Genomic DNA, 12,869 nt, shown 5'->3' on the forward strand with positions numbered 1-12,869 from the left:
TCCCCATGCTCCCAATTTACTCAGGAGATCTTGACTTTTTCTACTTCCCATGTAGATTAGATCTATGTATGTCTCTCTTACAGTCCTCATTGTTGTCTATGTTCTCTGGGATTGTGGTTTGTAGGCTGGTTTTCTTTGCTTTATGTTTAAAAACAACTTATGAGTGAGTACATGTGATAATTGTCTTTCTGAGTCTGGGTTACCTCACTCAAAATGATGTTTTCTAGCTCTGTCCATTTGCCTGCAAAATTCAAGCTGTCATTATTTTTTTCTGCTGTGTAGTACTCCATTGTGTAAATGTACCACATTTTCCTTATCGGTCTAGGGGCATTTAGGTTGTTTCCAGGTTCTGGCTATGACAAACAATGCTGCTATGAACATAGTTGAGCACATGTCCTTGTGGTACGATTGAGCATCCTTTGGATATATACCCCAAAGTGGTATTACTGGGTCTTGAGGAAGGTTGTTTCCTAATTTTCTGAGAAATCGCCACACTGACATTCAAAGGGGCTGTACAAGTTTGTACTCCCACCAGCAATGCAGAAGTGTTCCCTTTTCCCCACAACCTCTCCAGCATAAGTTGTCATCAGTGATTTTGATCTTGGCCATTCTTACAGGTGTAAGATGGAATCTCAGAGTTTTTTGATTTGCATTTCTCTGATAACTAAGGATGCTGAACATTTTCTTAAGTGTCTGTCTTTTAGCCATTTTAGATTCCTCTGTTGAGAGTTCTTTGTTTAGGTCTGCACTCCATTTTTTTTATTAGATTATTTGTTCTTTTGATGACCAATTTCTTGAGTTCTTTGTATATTTTGGAGATCAGACCTCTGCTTGATGTGGGGTTGGTGAAGATCTTTTCCCATTCTATAGGTTGTCGTTTTGTCTTGTTGAACCTGCCAGCTCTTTTGAGAAGCATTTATTCAGGTCTTCTTCCATTTGTTTCCCACATCAACCGTCTAAGCTGTGTACCTTCATACCTAGTTTATGTACGTTTGTTTATTTGTTTGTTTTTGTTTTTTTATTTTCGGAGGCAGGGTTTCTCTGTAGCTTTGGAGCCTGTCCTGGAACTAGCTCTTGTAGACTAGGCTGACATCGAACTCACAGAGATCCACCTGCCTCTGCCTCCCGAGTGCTGGGATTAAAGGTGTGTGCCACCACCTCCCAGCTCAAAGTTTATGTCCATTTTTTTAAAAAGATTTGTTTTTATTTATATGTCTCTGTCACTGTTTGTCTGTCTGTCTGTGCATATGTTCCTGTGTCCATGGAGGCCAGAAGAGAGTGTCAGTTCTATTGGAGCTTGAGTTGCAGATGGTTACAAGGTGCCTACTGTGGGTGCTGGGAACTGAACTCGGGTCCTCTGGAAGAGCAGCAGTCACTCTTAGCCACTGAGCCACCTCTCCAGTCCCAAGTCCAATTTTAATCACTTTAATTAGCATTTTACTTATTTTTGTATGTGTGTGTGTATATGTATGTGGGTACATGATTTTGTATGTGTGCACATTGCTCATGTGTACACATGCTTGTGGAAGCCAGGGTACAGCATTGGTTGTCATATTATTCCTCATGCGCTGTCTTGAGTCAGGATCTCTCGTTGGCCTGTGACTTTCCAAGTATGGTAGGCTGGCTAGCCAGCAAGCCTAGGCATCCTCAAGTGTCCACCTCCCCAGCACTGGGTTTGCAATCTGGTACCACCTATCATTTTTCATATGGACTCCAGGAATGGGACTTGGGTCCATGTGCTTTTACACGACAAGCACTTAACTGATGGAGCCATGAATTTAAAGGATTTTTGTTTGGTTATTTTGTTGTTGTTTTGTTTTTGCTATGGTTTGTTTGTTTTGGTGATGGGAATGATAATGACTCAGAAGATTGCTTTGGTCAGTATGGACATTTTACCAACACGAGTTCTTCCAGCCATGAGAATCCTGTGCTGCTCTCATTTAGATGCAGTGTTCTGACAAGAGCATGGCAGGAGAGTTGAGGGCCCAGGTAGGAGCTAATCAGCTCCTGTCAGTGTTTGCAAAGGGCAGGGAGTAGAAGGGTACTTTTTCTTAGCAAACTTGTTACCAGGACACACAGACACAGCTGCCCTGGTGTTCAAGAGTGGCTGCTTTCTCTCCTCTTTGCCAGTCATCAGAACAGTGACTGGCACAGCCTTTGTTATCTAGAGGTTACTTAAGTGTGTAGAGGGTGTGGGGGTTATGTACAAACACTATACCTTTTATGTAAGAGACCTGAGCCTCCTAGAATCACAGAAGTACCTGTGGTCTTCTGAAATCAATCCCCTATGGATAAGGGAGCCCGAGGGATAACTCTGTCTTTGTTTATTCCTTAAACTATTGGTAATAAGTTATAGATAACTTTCCCCTTTTCACTCAACACTGTAGCACGGATTTCCCAAGCACAAGTATGTCAGTTGTATAATACTACTGTCCACTCATGAACTTTGGAGTATTTAGTATTAGTGTAAAACTGTTATCTAAGCCACAGGCTATATTCAGATTTCTTTCCTTGCCACAATTACAGCCCCCCTCTTTCTGTAAGTCTTTGTACATGTGTGTATGCCCTTGCAGGTGATGTGGCAGCCAGAGGTTAACACTGCGTGTCTTCCTCCATGGCATCTCCACCTTAGATTTTGAAGCAGGGTCTCTCTCTGAACCTGGAACTTAACATTTCAGCTGGACTGGCAAAATATCAAGCCTATTAGAATCCTTGTTTCCATCCCTGTAATTGGGGTATAGCTGTACATAACTTTGCCCAGCTTTTTACACGGCTGTGATCTGTACTCAGGTGTTCAGGTTTGTGTGTGTGTGCGTGTGTGTGTGTGTGTGTGTGTGTGGTGTTTCGTTGGCTCTATTCCTGAGATGTGCATTGCAGCTACTTACTGTGCCTGCCTGGGTACTTTTAATCTGGAACAGGTCTCCAGGCTTTCATCATCCCTGCCCTCAAGACCTTGACATTTTAAAGGGGCTGGCCAGTTCTTTTACAGGGTGTCCCTCATAGGATCTATTGAATTTCGAGCTGTTTTCTGAGAACACAAGCTAAAGAACATCTGTGTTTTCTTTCTGCAGGACCTGGCAGCCGGAAAGACAGACCCTTGTCAGCAACTCGCAAAGCATCTGCGTCCGAGGACCGAGAGGAGGATGCCTCAGCCGTGCTGAAAGCCATCCAAGTGGAAAATGCAGCTCTGCAACAGGTATTCCTCAGCCAAGAGCCTGAGCTACCCGCCAGTCCGCAGCAGGTACTAGCACCTGTGGGTGGAGGGCGCAGGAGGGATGGGGGCTCCCAAGGACAGACGAGATGTGAGCAGCAGCCCTCTCTGGCCACAGACTCTGCACTCCACCTGTTTATGGACAGCTGTTCTCCATCTGTCCAGGGTCCCACTTCAGCCCCCACCTTGCAGCTGCTGCATTATTTCTGTCAGCCAAGCACTAACCTGTGGATCAGTGGTCTTTTACCTACAAATCTGGGATGGCTTAGGCCAGGCCAGTGTGTGGCTGAATAGGCAGCAAGCTGTGGCTCTCCTGAAGCTGTCCCAGAAGGTAAGCCACAGGGTCCCTGTTGTCTCCCTGGCCTACTTTCCTCACTCATGTCACCGCCCAGACCTCCAGTAGAACAGGGAAGCTGAGGCCGAAGGTGCTCCTCAGCATATTGCACAGTCTCTGGTTCTGCTGCTGAGGCTCATGGTAACCCAACAATAGGCAGGTCCCTGCCTGGATTATAGATGTGGCCAACTGGGGTCACATCTTTGCAAGGTCAGCTCAGCTGCCAGCTCACATTCTTGTCTGTGCTGCTCTGTCTGGAGGTGGTTCTTCTGGTTGTTGAGCAGAACCTGGGGTGAAACTTCCCAGAGGTTTCTTTTTGTCCAGTCTGTTGGAGAAATTTGGACAGGGGTCCCGCTTCTCTGCCCTCCTTGTATGGGAGCAATACACAGTAATGGCTTCATCCCTACTTATGTTGTCTGATGCTGTCTTTGCAGGATAACGAGGAACCACCAACAAAATCCTGGCCCAGTCTGCTGAAGGCTACGGAGGACAGCCCAGAGGTCAGTGTAGAGTTGATCTCAACCAAGCTGGGCATGCGTATAACACCCACCCCCACCTCACAAACACTGCCATGATGGTCCCCAGTCATTTCCCTTCCAAAGTCCTAGGAGTTCCTCTCTGCAACCTGAATGCTGGCCTTCTACCCATTTCACAGCTGTGGAAGTTCAGGCTTGAGTAGCTTGGCCAAATTTGCAAATTGAAGCCGGAGTCCAGCCAGGCCTGCGACTAGCTTCCTCCTTCCATTTCTATTTCTCAATGGGATAACACCAGAATAGGCCTTAGTGTGGAGAATAAAGTTCTGACTATCTGTCCAGGCCAGTCAGGCATCTCGTAAAGCACCCAGGAAATGTCTTCATCAAGTTCAGGTGCTCCCAGTGTTCTGAATACAGAGATGGCCCAGACAGTATACCCATGGTGGCAGGGAGCTTATAGGTCCATCAATGGAGCCAATAGACATACGGGGACAGAGTGCCTGGGAGTGAGCCATGCTTGCCCTGACAGAGGTCTCTGGTCACTGCTTGGAAGGTGAGCTGGGAACAGCTGGAGGTGACCATTAGCTGGCTACATTAAGGACCAGAAAGAAGCCCAGTGTCATGTGGTGGCAGCACCCCAGAGTCCCCAAATGAGTTTCTTTACTAATTGCCTTTGTCCTACTATGTAGCAGTCATCTTGGGTAGTATCCCGTCAGTATTTTCTGACTGCCCTGTGTCCAGGGTTCTGGGGTAGCCTGATCCCCTGACTCCCACAAACTTCTAGCCTTGACAGTCACCTGAGACAGACATCACATCACATTCCATTTTAGGTGGTGGAGAAACAAGGAAACAGACAAGCACACATGCGTCTGTGTGGGCTCCAGGCTCTTAGGAGGAAACTGAACCCTGGTGATTTGAGCGATGACTGGCTAAGTGACAGAAGTGTTCAGTCACTCATCGAAGGGTTATTACTCCCTGGTCAGAATGATCTGGGAATACATAAGGGAGTCTAAGCTGACCCTCCCCAGTCTGGCACTGTCACCTTTGTGCCCCATATTTACCAGGTGGGACCAGGGACCTGGAAAGCCCATGCCTTTGACCACTGTCCTCTTCTGTGTCAGGCTGCAGGGTTCCACTGAATATCTGTCTAATCAGCTTTTCTGCCCTCAGCTGCTTGCTGTCACCCCAGTGACCACCAATCCTGAGCTGTGCAGGGCAGCAGGGGGAGCCAATGCCAGCAGCCAAGCCATGGACAGAACGGGCCCTTTGGGAAGCAGGTACTCTCCAAAATAGATGCAGAACCCAATGCAGAAGGCCACAGCAGTGCGGCCAGGATGGTCTCATTAACCCTGGGTTGTTTTTTTGTTTGTTTGTTTTTTAGAAAAGATTTATTTATTTATTATGTATACCGTGTTCTGCCTCTATGTATTCCTGTAGGCCAGAAGAGGGCACCAGATCTCATGACAGATGGTTGTGAGGCACCATATGGTTGCTGGAGATTGAACTCAGGACCTCTGGAAGTGCTCTTAATCTCTCCAGCCCCCAACCCTGGCTTTTTTGTTGTTGTTGTTGTTGTTGTTGTTGTTGTTGTTGTTGTTGTTGTTGCTATAGGCATTTTTGCTTAGTTTTGACTACAATACCTAGCAGAAACAACCAAGAGTTTAATTGGTGCACTCAGAAGTATCAGTCTGTCAGTGAGGAGGTTGTGGCAGGGAAGAGAAGTTCCTGTAATAACAGCCAAGAAGCAGAGACAACCAGGCAAGATAACAACCCAAGGATATTCCCCCAGTGAACCTGCCTCTCACTTTTTACCACCTACCAATAATATCATCATATCAGAAATTCCGCAGTGGATAAAACCTTCTATTGGGTCAGAGCCCTTGGGATCTCATCCTGTCTATACATGCCTGAGACCGAAGCCTTGAGTTTGCCTCTCTGTTTCTCAGCTATTCCCAATCCTGTCCAGTAATGATGAAGACCTGCTGTCCCATATTCTAGAACATTTGACTAGGGACTTTAGAGTTTCATCTTCCCCTCGTTCTCCAGCTCTAGAGCATAGTACTGATATGCTTTCTTTCATGTGAGTGCTTTTGGCTTGTTCATTTTGTTCTGCACCTGAACTGGCTTAATCTGCCTCCGGGTTTCACTGGTGGACTCTACATAGCTTGGGAGAGAGCCTGCCCCCAAACTGACTTGTCACAAAGGTACCTCAAAGCATCAACCTCGGAGACTCCTTTTCTTTGTCAAAGTATGTTTGGTGCAGCATTCTGTCCCTTAGCATGTAGCATAGGTCCTGGAAATGGCAAGTGTTATTAGCACAATAGACTCACCTCTGATCTTCAGGGAGAATTGGTTCCCAAAGAAACAGACCAGCTGTAGCCTGCAGTGTCACACCGTCCTGGTGCACAGAAATACTCCCTGGGCCATTACGCAGGAGCATGCATGTTGCAGACTGTATAAAATGTCTGGATCAGGAGCAGGAAGGGACCGCAGTGAAGCCTGAATGTTGATCACCAAGTGCCATGACCTGAGGTGGCATCAGGCCAAGAAGTGGACAAGGGTATGGAAACTCTTGCACAGAGTGGGAGGGGCTAGGCAAGCCACATGCCCTGCAAGTCTTAGTCCCCCACCCCCCGGGAGTTCCTGCTCATGCTGTGCTGAAAGACTGAACGGCTCAAGGCGCAGCTATTCATTCTTGCATGTTTGCAAACCCCAGATGGAAATCGCTCCACTTCACCACGGCCATAAATCAGACTCTCTCAGTTTCCACCGCAGGACTGCCTTGCTGACAGCTCTGCAGCAGGCAGCACTAGCCCAAGGCTGCCTTCTTCATCCCTGGACTCCTGTGTGCTTTAGGGCTCTGCACATGTGGGGTGCACACCATCTACAGCAAAGGGAATGGGTGGGTCTCTAAGCCTGGGGTTGGCAATTTTGGTAAAGGGCCTTCTGGGAAATCTTACAGGCTTGGCAACTGGGGGTTTTGTTATTTGTTGTTAGTTTTCACAATGCTTAAAACATAAAAGCCACTCTTAGCTGCCAGGTTATACAAAACAGGCCCTGGGCTTGGTGGCCCTTTTTAAGGCTGACTCCTTGGCCTGTCTGTGAACAAGTTCTTAGTCAGCTGGGGAGGTCAGCTGGCTTCTCTACCTGGGCTCTGACTTCATTACTAATTGCCCAGCTGTTTACAAAAGGAGAGGAAACCCATTTATGCCCTTGAGCTCTGTGTATGGTGCAGCCAAGCTTCTCAAGTGGGTGCTGAAGGTTCTGTGTTCCTTTCATGGGTGTCCTCTTGTGTGTGTTCTTTGTTATTGCCCCTTTGCTGAAACAAAATCCCATTTCAGACAACAGCAGAAGCTTCTGGGAGTCCTGCAGACCACGGAAAATGACACTACCCATCTCAGCCGGGTGGCTGTGCCAACAGAGAAGCCCGTACTAGATCCAGAGGTGAGAGCCAATACTCATGGAGACAGTCTATTATACCAATGTTGCCCTGACAGCTGAAGGGAAGGCCTCTTGGAGCAGTTTGTTCTGGTTGTTGGGGATGGCTCTGATGATGGTCAGCTCAGCATCTTTCTGCCGAGTCATACACATGATGGAGCAGAGGCAAAGGAAGAAAGGTGTAGGCCAGAAGTTCCTGGAAAGAAACCTAAATAGCCTTTAAACCCACAGGAAAATAGCCAGGGTTGCCCACAGTCAAGAACTGAAATTTAAGCTTGGTGGGTGTGGTGACAGTGTCTGTAATTGGTAGGCTGAGGCAGGAGGATTTTGAGTTGGAGGCCAACCTGGACTATATAACAGACAAACACAAGGAGAGAAAATGCAAACCATAAACTGTTAGGGTTGGAGACACCTCTCTGAAGGTGACAGCACTTGTTGCTAAGCCTGGTGACCCAAGTTTGATGCCAGAACCTACATGAGAGAAGAGACCTGACCCCTGAAAGTCGAGCTGTTCTCTGACCTGCATCTGACTCATGTGTGCAACACACACACACACACACACACACACACACACACACACACACATACAAAATACAGTAAATAAGTAAGCGTAATTATATAAGTTAGCTGAAGAGACTGGTAGTAACCTTCCAGGGCTGTGAGATTTTAGTGGCTGTGAGAAGGATAGCACGTTGTTCCGTGGAGCTGGTCATCCAGGCTCCATAAGCACCAAGGGCAGTGAAGATGTGCCACTCAGTGGCTGACACGGGATAGGAGGAACCCATAAACACCAGTTTCAAAGTCCATCTTTGAGAAAAACCAAAGCTCCTGCCCTACCCCCATGCCCAGCATGGAACATCTGGGAGACAGAAAATCCAGGACAATGTGACTTACACAGCAAAGAGAAACAAATTACAGACCCTTTGCATTGAAAACACTGAGGGTGGCCTGGTGGCTACTGTATCCTGCGCTAGCTAAGTCTCTCCATTTGGTCTCCATGGAGTCAGTGCTCCATCCCAGTGCTGGCCCCACCTCTGCTCTTTCCTGGGGTCCCTAACAGTTGCAGAAGCTTCTCACACTGTCTGTGAGCATGCCTGCACTAGCCTGAGCTTAGTCAACAAGGCCCTCCTTCCTGGTGGCTCAGGGCACAGTACACACTGAGTGCTTGAGAAGGGCCAGTCTACTATACCATAACCTTATGACAGAGGAAGAATAAGTAGTAGGTGGCTAAGCTAGAGGACACCAAGTGGTCTCAGTGAGAGGGGCAGTGAGCACCAGGGACTAGTCCTTTCCAGTCAGTACTCTCTCAGCTGGGATACGGACACATGGTGACACTTCTCAGTTCATACTGTGGCCTCTGTGTTCATATCTCCATTCAGGAATCATGTATTTAAGATTGCATTGGGCAGGAGGTCCCCAGTCCTTTGAAGACAGTTTTACTCTTATCCAACTTCCTCCCTCCCACCAACAAACTTACCTGGTCCCCCGCATGCATTGGGGTCAGAAGCCTGCCAACCTCAGAGTCAGGCAGGCCACTCCTACGAACCTGGGACTCAGGCCCAGGGCAGCGAAGGACCTGGCCAGGGCCAACATTTTAGAGAAGGACAAGGGGACTCTGCATTCTTACAGTTCAGCTAATCCAAGCTGGTGCTGCGCTCCTGCCAGGAGCTCTGAGCTGACCTGTCCTCACACTGCCACCCCCATCTCCATCCCCATTCTCATCTGTTGCAATCAGCCTGTCCAAACCCATGCTGGGAGCACTCACATGTCTCACTGGCTATTAATTAAAAAAATAAGTGGGGAACAGTTGCTGTTCATTTCCTCGGCTCCTGCTCACAGAACTGTTGCAGATACTGATACTAATTAAGAGAGGGCACGTGCACACAGGGAAACGCGCCATTTCGTGAGTGCCTGATCCGTGGTGACCAGCGCTGCAGTTGGGCCCTAAGGCTGTTTATTGATGGCATTCACACACACTCCCAGACCAGACAGTCTTCCCAGGAAGGAGGGAGGCTTGCAAATCAGTGAAGGAGAACTAGGGAACCGAGCTATTTCACCCTGATCACACATGGGTGTGGTGGGAGGGGGTGAGGATGTGTATTTGTGTGGGGGGAAGTCTTGCTTAACCTCCAGATTAGGACCTTCCCATAGATGGTGGCATCCTGCTTTCCCTGCCAGGCTGGGAATGTCAAATGACTGGCCAAGACGGAGATTTTGGTCCATGCTGTCAGGTTACACTCAGTGCATACTCTGGAAGTCTAAACAACAGACTGGTCTTTTTCATAGCTGCAAAGACGGCAGTCCAAGGTCAAGGTGCAGCTGGTGGATTTCTCCTTGCCGTGCAAGTGCTAGCTTCCACACTGGGCTCACAGGCCAGGTCTTTTGCCCTGTGTGTACCTGGTGTTAATCCCTGTGGCTCCAGATTTCCTCCTTTTCTAAGGCCTCCAGGCAGATGAGAAGGTGGCCCTCCCCAGCGGCCTCATTTGATTTAATCACCTCTTAAAGGCTCTGACGGCAAACAGTCACATCCTGGGATGATGGGTTTAGGGGACTCCAGCACAGCTCAGGCCACCTGCTGTCTTCAGATGTTGCAGACTGCTCCTGGGCTATGAACACTGCTGCGGGGCGAGAAGGGTGTGCTCAGGCAGAATCCAGGCTTTTACAATGGCTTTCACCTGAAGCCTTCAGTGTGCTATTTAGTAGGTGCTGGAGGTACAGTTGCTGTATAGATCTATATCTATTTTTCTGTGCTAGAGCTAGAACTCGGGGTCTTATGCAGGCTGGGCAAGTGCTTTACCACTGAGCCACGCCCAACCAAATCACTGTGTTTTAGTTATTACTTTAAAGTTTTTATGTTTTATTACTAATATTACTAGTGTGTGTGTGTATGTGTGCACATGTGTGCCAGAGAGTGTGTGTAGGTTAGAAAATAACTTGTAGAGTCAGTTCTCCCTTTCCACCATGGGTTCTGAGGGTCAAATTTGGCAGCAAGTACCTTTATCCACTGAACCATCTTTCCAGTTCGCTCCATATGTTTTAGGTACATTACACACAGGAGCCCTTGCTCGCCTCATAATCGCTGCAATGGTCAGGTGCTATGATTAGCTGCAGATGACTGAAGCACCATGGGGCCGAATGCTGTATGAAATCCGGGAGCAGAGGGCAAAGGTGGGGGGGGATGGGGGCTGGAACAATGGCAGCACTAAGTTCAGACTTACTGCCCTTTGGTATTTTTCTCTTCAGGAAAAGTGGAGAGCGAGGGCAGATGAGATTGAAGATGCCATCTATGTGACCATGGAAATCCTGTCTAACTGGGGCAATGCATCATGGGTGGGTCTGACAGAAGTCCAGTTCTTTGACCTGAACGACATAAAGCTGTATGTCTCACCTCATGATGTGGACATCCGGAACGCAGTGCTGCCAGGCAAGCTGGGCTGCCTTGTCAACAGGGACCTAGTGGTAAGTGAAGGGGCCTGGGCTTGGTGTGTGTTCTCACCACAATGAGGATGCACTCTCAGGCTGGGGAAGCATGCTGTCATCAACCCTAGTCATTCTCTGCAGCCAAGTGAGAAGATGCCTGTGGGGATGGTACCCTCTGAGGACCCCAGCCTGTCCCTCCCTAAATGGTTCCTCTGTGTGACCACTAAACATGGACCACTAGGGGTCACTGAGGCCATTGCCGTCATTTTGTAGATGAAAAAAGTAAGGCTTGGAGGTGGGCATACATATGGCCAAGGTCACACAGAGGAAAGTAGTGGGACCAAGTTCATGAGCCTGACCCACACACTGTCCCCACACCACCTCAGGGTGCTGCTTCTTGAGGCCATGTGTTCACACCCAACAGGCACCGAATATTTTTTAAATATAGTTAAATAGTTAATAAAGTTTAGTTTTATAAGCAATTATATTTTCCCTTGTTACCATCTTTTTGCTGGTTTTTATTTTTTTATTTTTATTTTTTTGAGACAGGCTTTTACCACTCACCTCACCCCAGAGCCTAGAGTAACACAGTCCTCCTCCCTCTGGTTTCCTGGTTCTGGTGCTGTAGGTACATGCCTCCATGCCTTGCTTCCTCCCATCATGTTCAAGTTAGCTGCACTGAGCAGAAGAGCCAGCCACATGGTTTTCCTGTGCTGTGCCTGGCACCATTCTGATTGCCTTGGAAGAGCCTAGAGAACCAAGAGGAGAGCAGGGGACAGGCAGGAATCAGGTGCTCCTCTGTGTCTGCCACATCCCTGGATGATGTGCTCACTGTGTTGGCTGGTCGTTTGTCACCATGAGCTTGGGTTATCTGGAAAGAGGAATAGAAGCTCAATTGAGAAAAATGCCTCCATCAGATTGGCAAGTCTGTAGGCAATTCTGTGCAGCATCTTCTTGATCAAGGGTTAATGTGGCAGAGCTGGATCCTCACCTGGGCAAGTAGTCCTAGGCTGTATAAGAAAGCATGCTAAAGAGGCCATGAAACACACTGATAAGCAGCATTACCTCCATGGTCTCTGTTCCAATTCCTGCCTCAAAGTTCCTGTGTTGAGATCCTGCTCTGGCTTTCCATAAAGATGGACTGTGATCAGGACTTGTAAGCCAAATACACCCTTTCTCCCCCGACTTAGGTTTGGTCAGTGTTGTATCATAGCAACAGAAACCTAACTAGGCCATCCACCCAAAATTAATATTGTTCTTTAAAGTACCGAAAATCAAACCAGCAGAGCATCCATGAACAATAGAAAACATCGCTGGGCTCCCCAGGGATAATTCTGACAGTGGATATGCCTTTCTCTGCTTCCTGGGGCTTGCTAATGGGTGGCTTTATAGGTTTGGTTTTCTTTGGGAGCAGGGACTGAAGTTGGGACACAATGCAGCTGTGTCACCCTGGACTGCTAGATAGATCTCAAGATGCTCATGCTGGTGGGTGGACCCCCTCACTTCCCCCATAGCCTGTCTGCCAGGACCAGGCAGCTAGAATGCCCTGTCTCATACTCATCCAATTGCACTGGCTTGTACGGGCCACAGACTGATATTTTGTCTCAGTTGACCTTCATGTGAACCTTGCCCAGACTGTCCTCATTTCACCAAGGAGCAAAACAGACCTCAGGGTTTTGAGGGACCTGCCCTTACCACACAGTAGTGGCTATTAGGGTATCACTGACAGCCGAGCAGAGAAGTACCTTTAAAAAGAGTGGATTCGAAAGGAGAAGTTGCTTCATTATAGGGAATTGGGGTATGCTGGTAGATTTGGAATATCCAGTCTGCAGGCAAACCCCCCTTTTTAGGACGGGAGTGGTGAGGATACCTGTCTGTTATCTCAGCATTCAGAAGCAGGAGAGCTACGAGTCGGATGCCAGCCTGGGCTACATAGAAAGACCCTGTCTTAAACACCCACATGAACTGAACGTGGTAAATGCTTGCTACAAGC

General features: G+C 48.1%; 1 protein-coding gene across 6 annotated transcripts in view; it reads left to right on the forward strand.

Annotated features, from left to right (window-relative positions):
- Nucleotides 1-12,869, forward strand: part of Katnip (katanin interacting protein) — a 173,824-nt gene that overhangs the window by 107,197 nt on the left and 53,758 nt on the right. For 5 of the 6 annotated variants that reach the window (XM_075972153.1, XM_075972156.1, XM_075972150.1 and 2 more), the window contains 5 exons: nucleotides 3,072-3,241; nucleotides 3,980-4,045; nucleotides 5,189-5,295; nucleotides 7,360-7,462; nucleotides 10,700-10,915. In XM_075972153.1, coding sequence (XP_075828268.1) covers nucleotides 3,072-3,241; nucleotides 3,980-4,045; nucleotides 5,189-5,295; nucleotides 7,360-7,462; nucleotides 10,700-10,915 — 662 coding nt within the window. The remainder of the gene's footprint in view (nucleotides 1-3,071; nucleotides 3,242-3,979; nucleotides 4,046-5,188; nucleotides 5,296-7,359; nucleotides 7,463-10,699; nucleotides 10,916-12,869) is intronic. The other variant, XM_075972152.1, reaches the window with a different exon arrangement.

The sequence above is a fragment of the Microtus pennsylvanicus genome, chromosome 5 (assembly GCF_037038515.1).
Source record: "Microtus pennsylvanicus isolate mMicPen1 chromosome 5, mMicPen1.hap1, whole genome shotgun sequence".
In the NCBI taxonomy this organism is placed as follows: Eukaryota; Metazoa; Chordata; class Mammalia; order Rodentia; family Cricetidae; genus Microtus; species Microtus pennsylvanicus.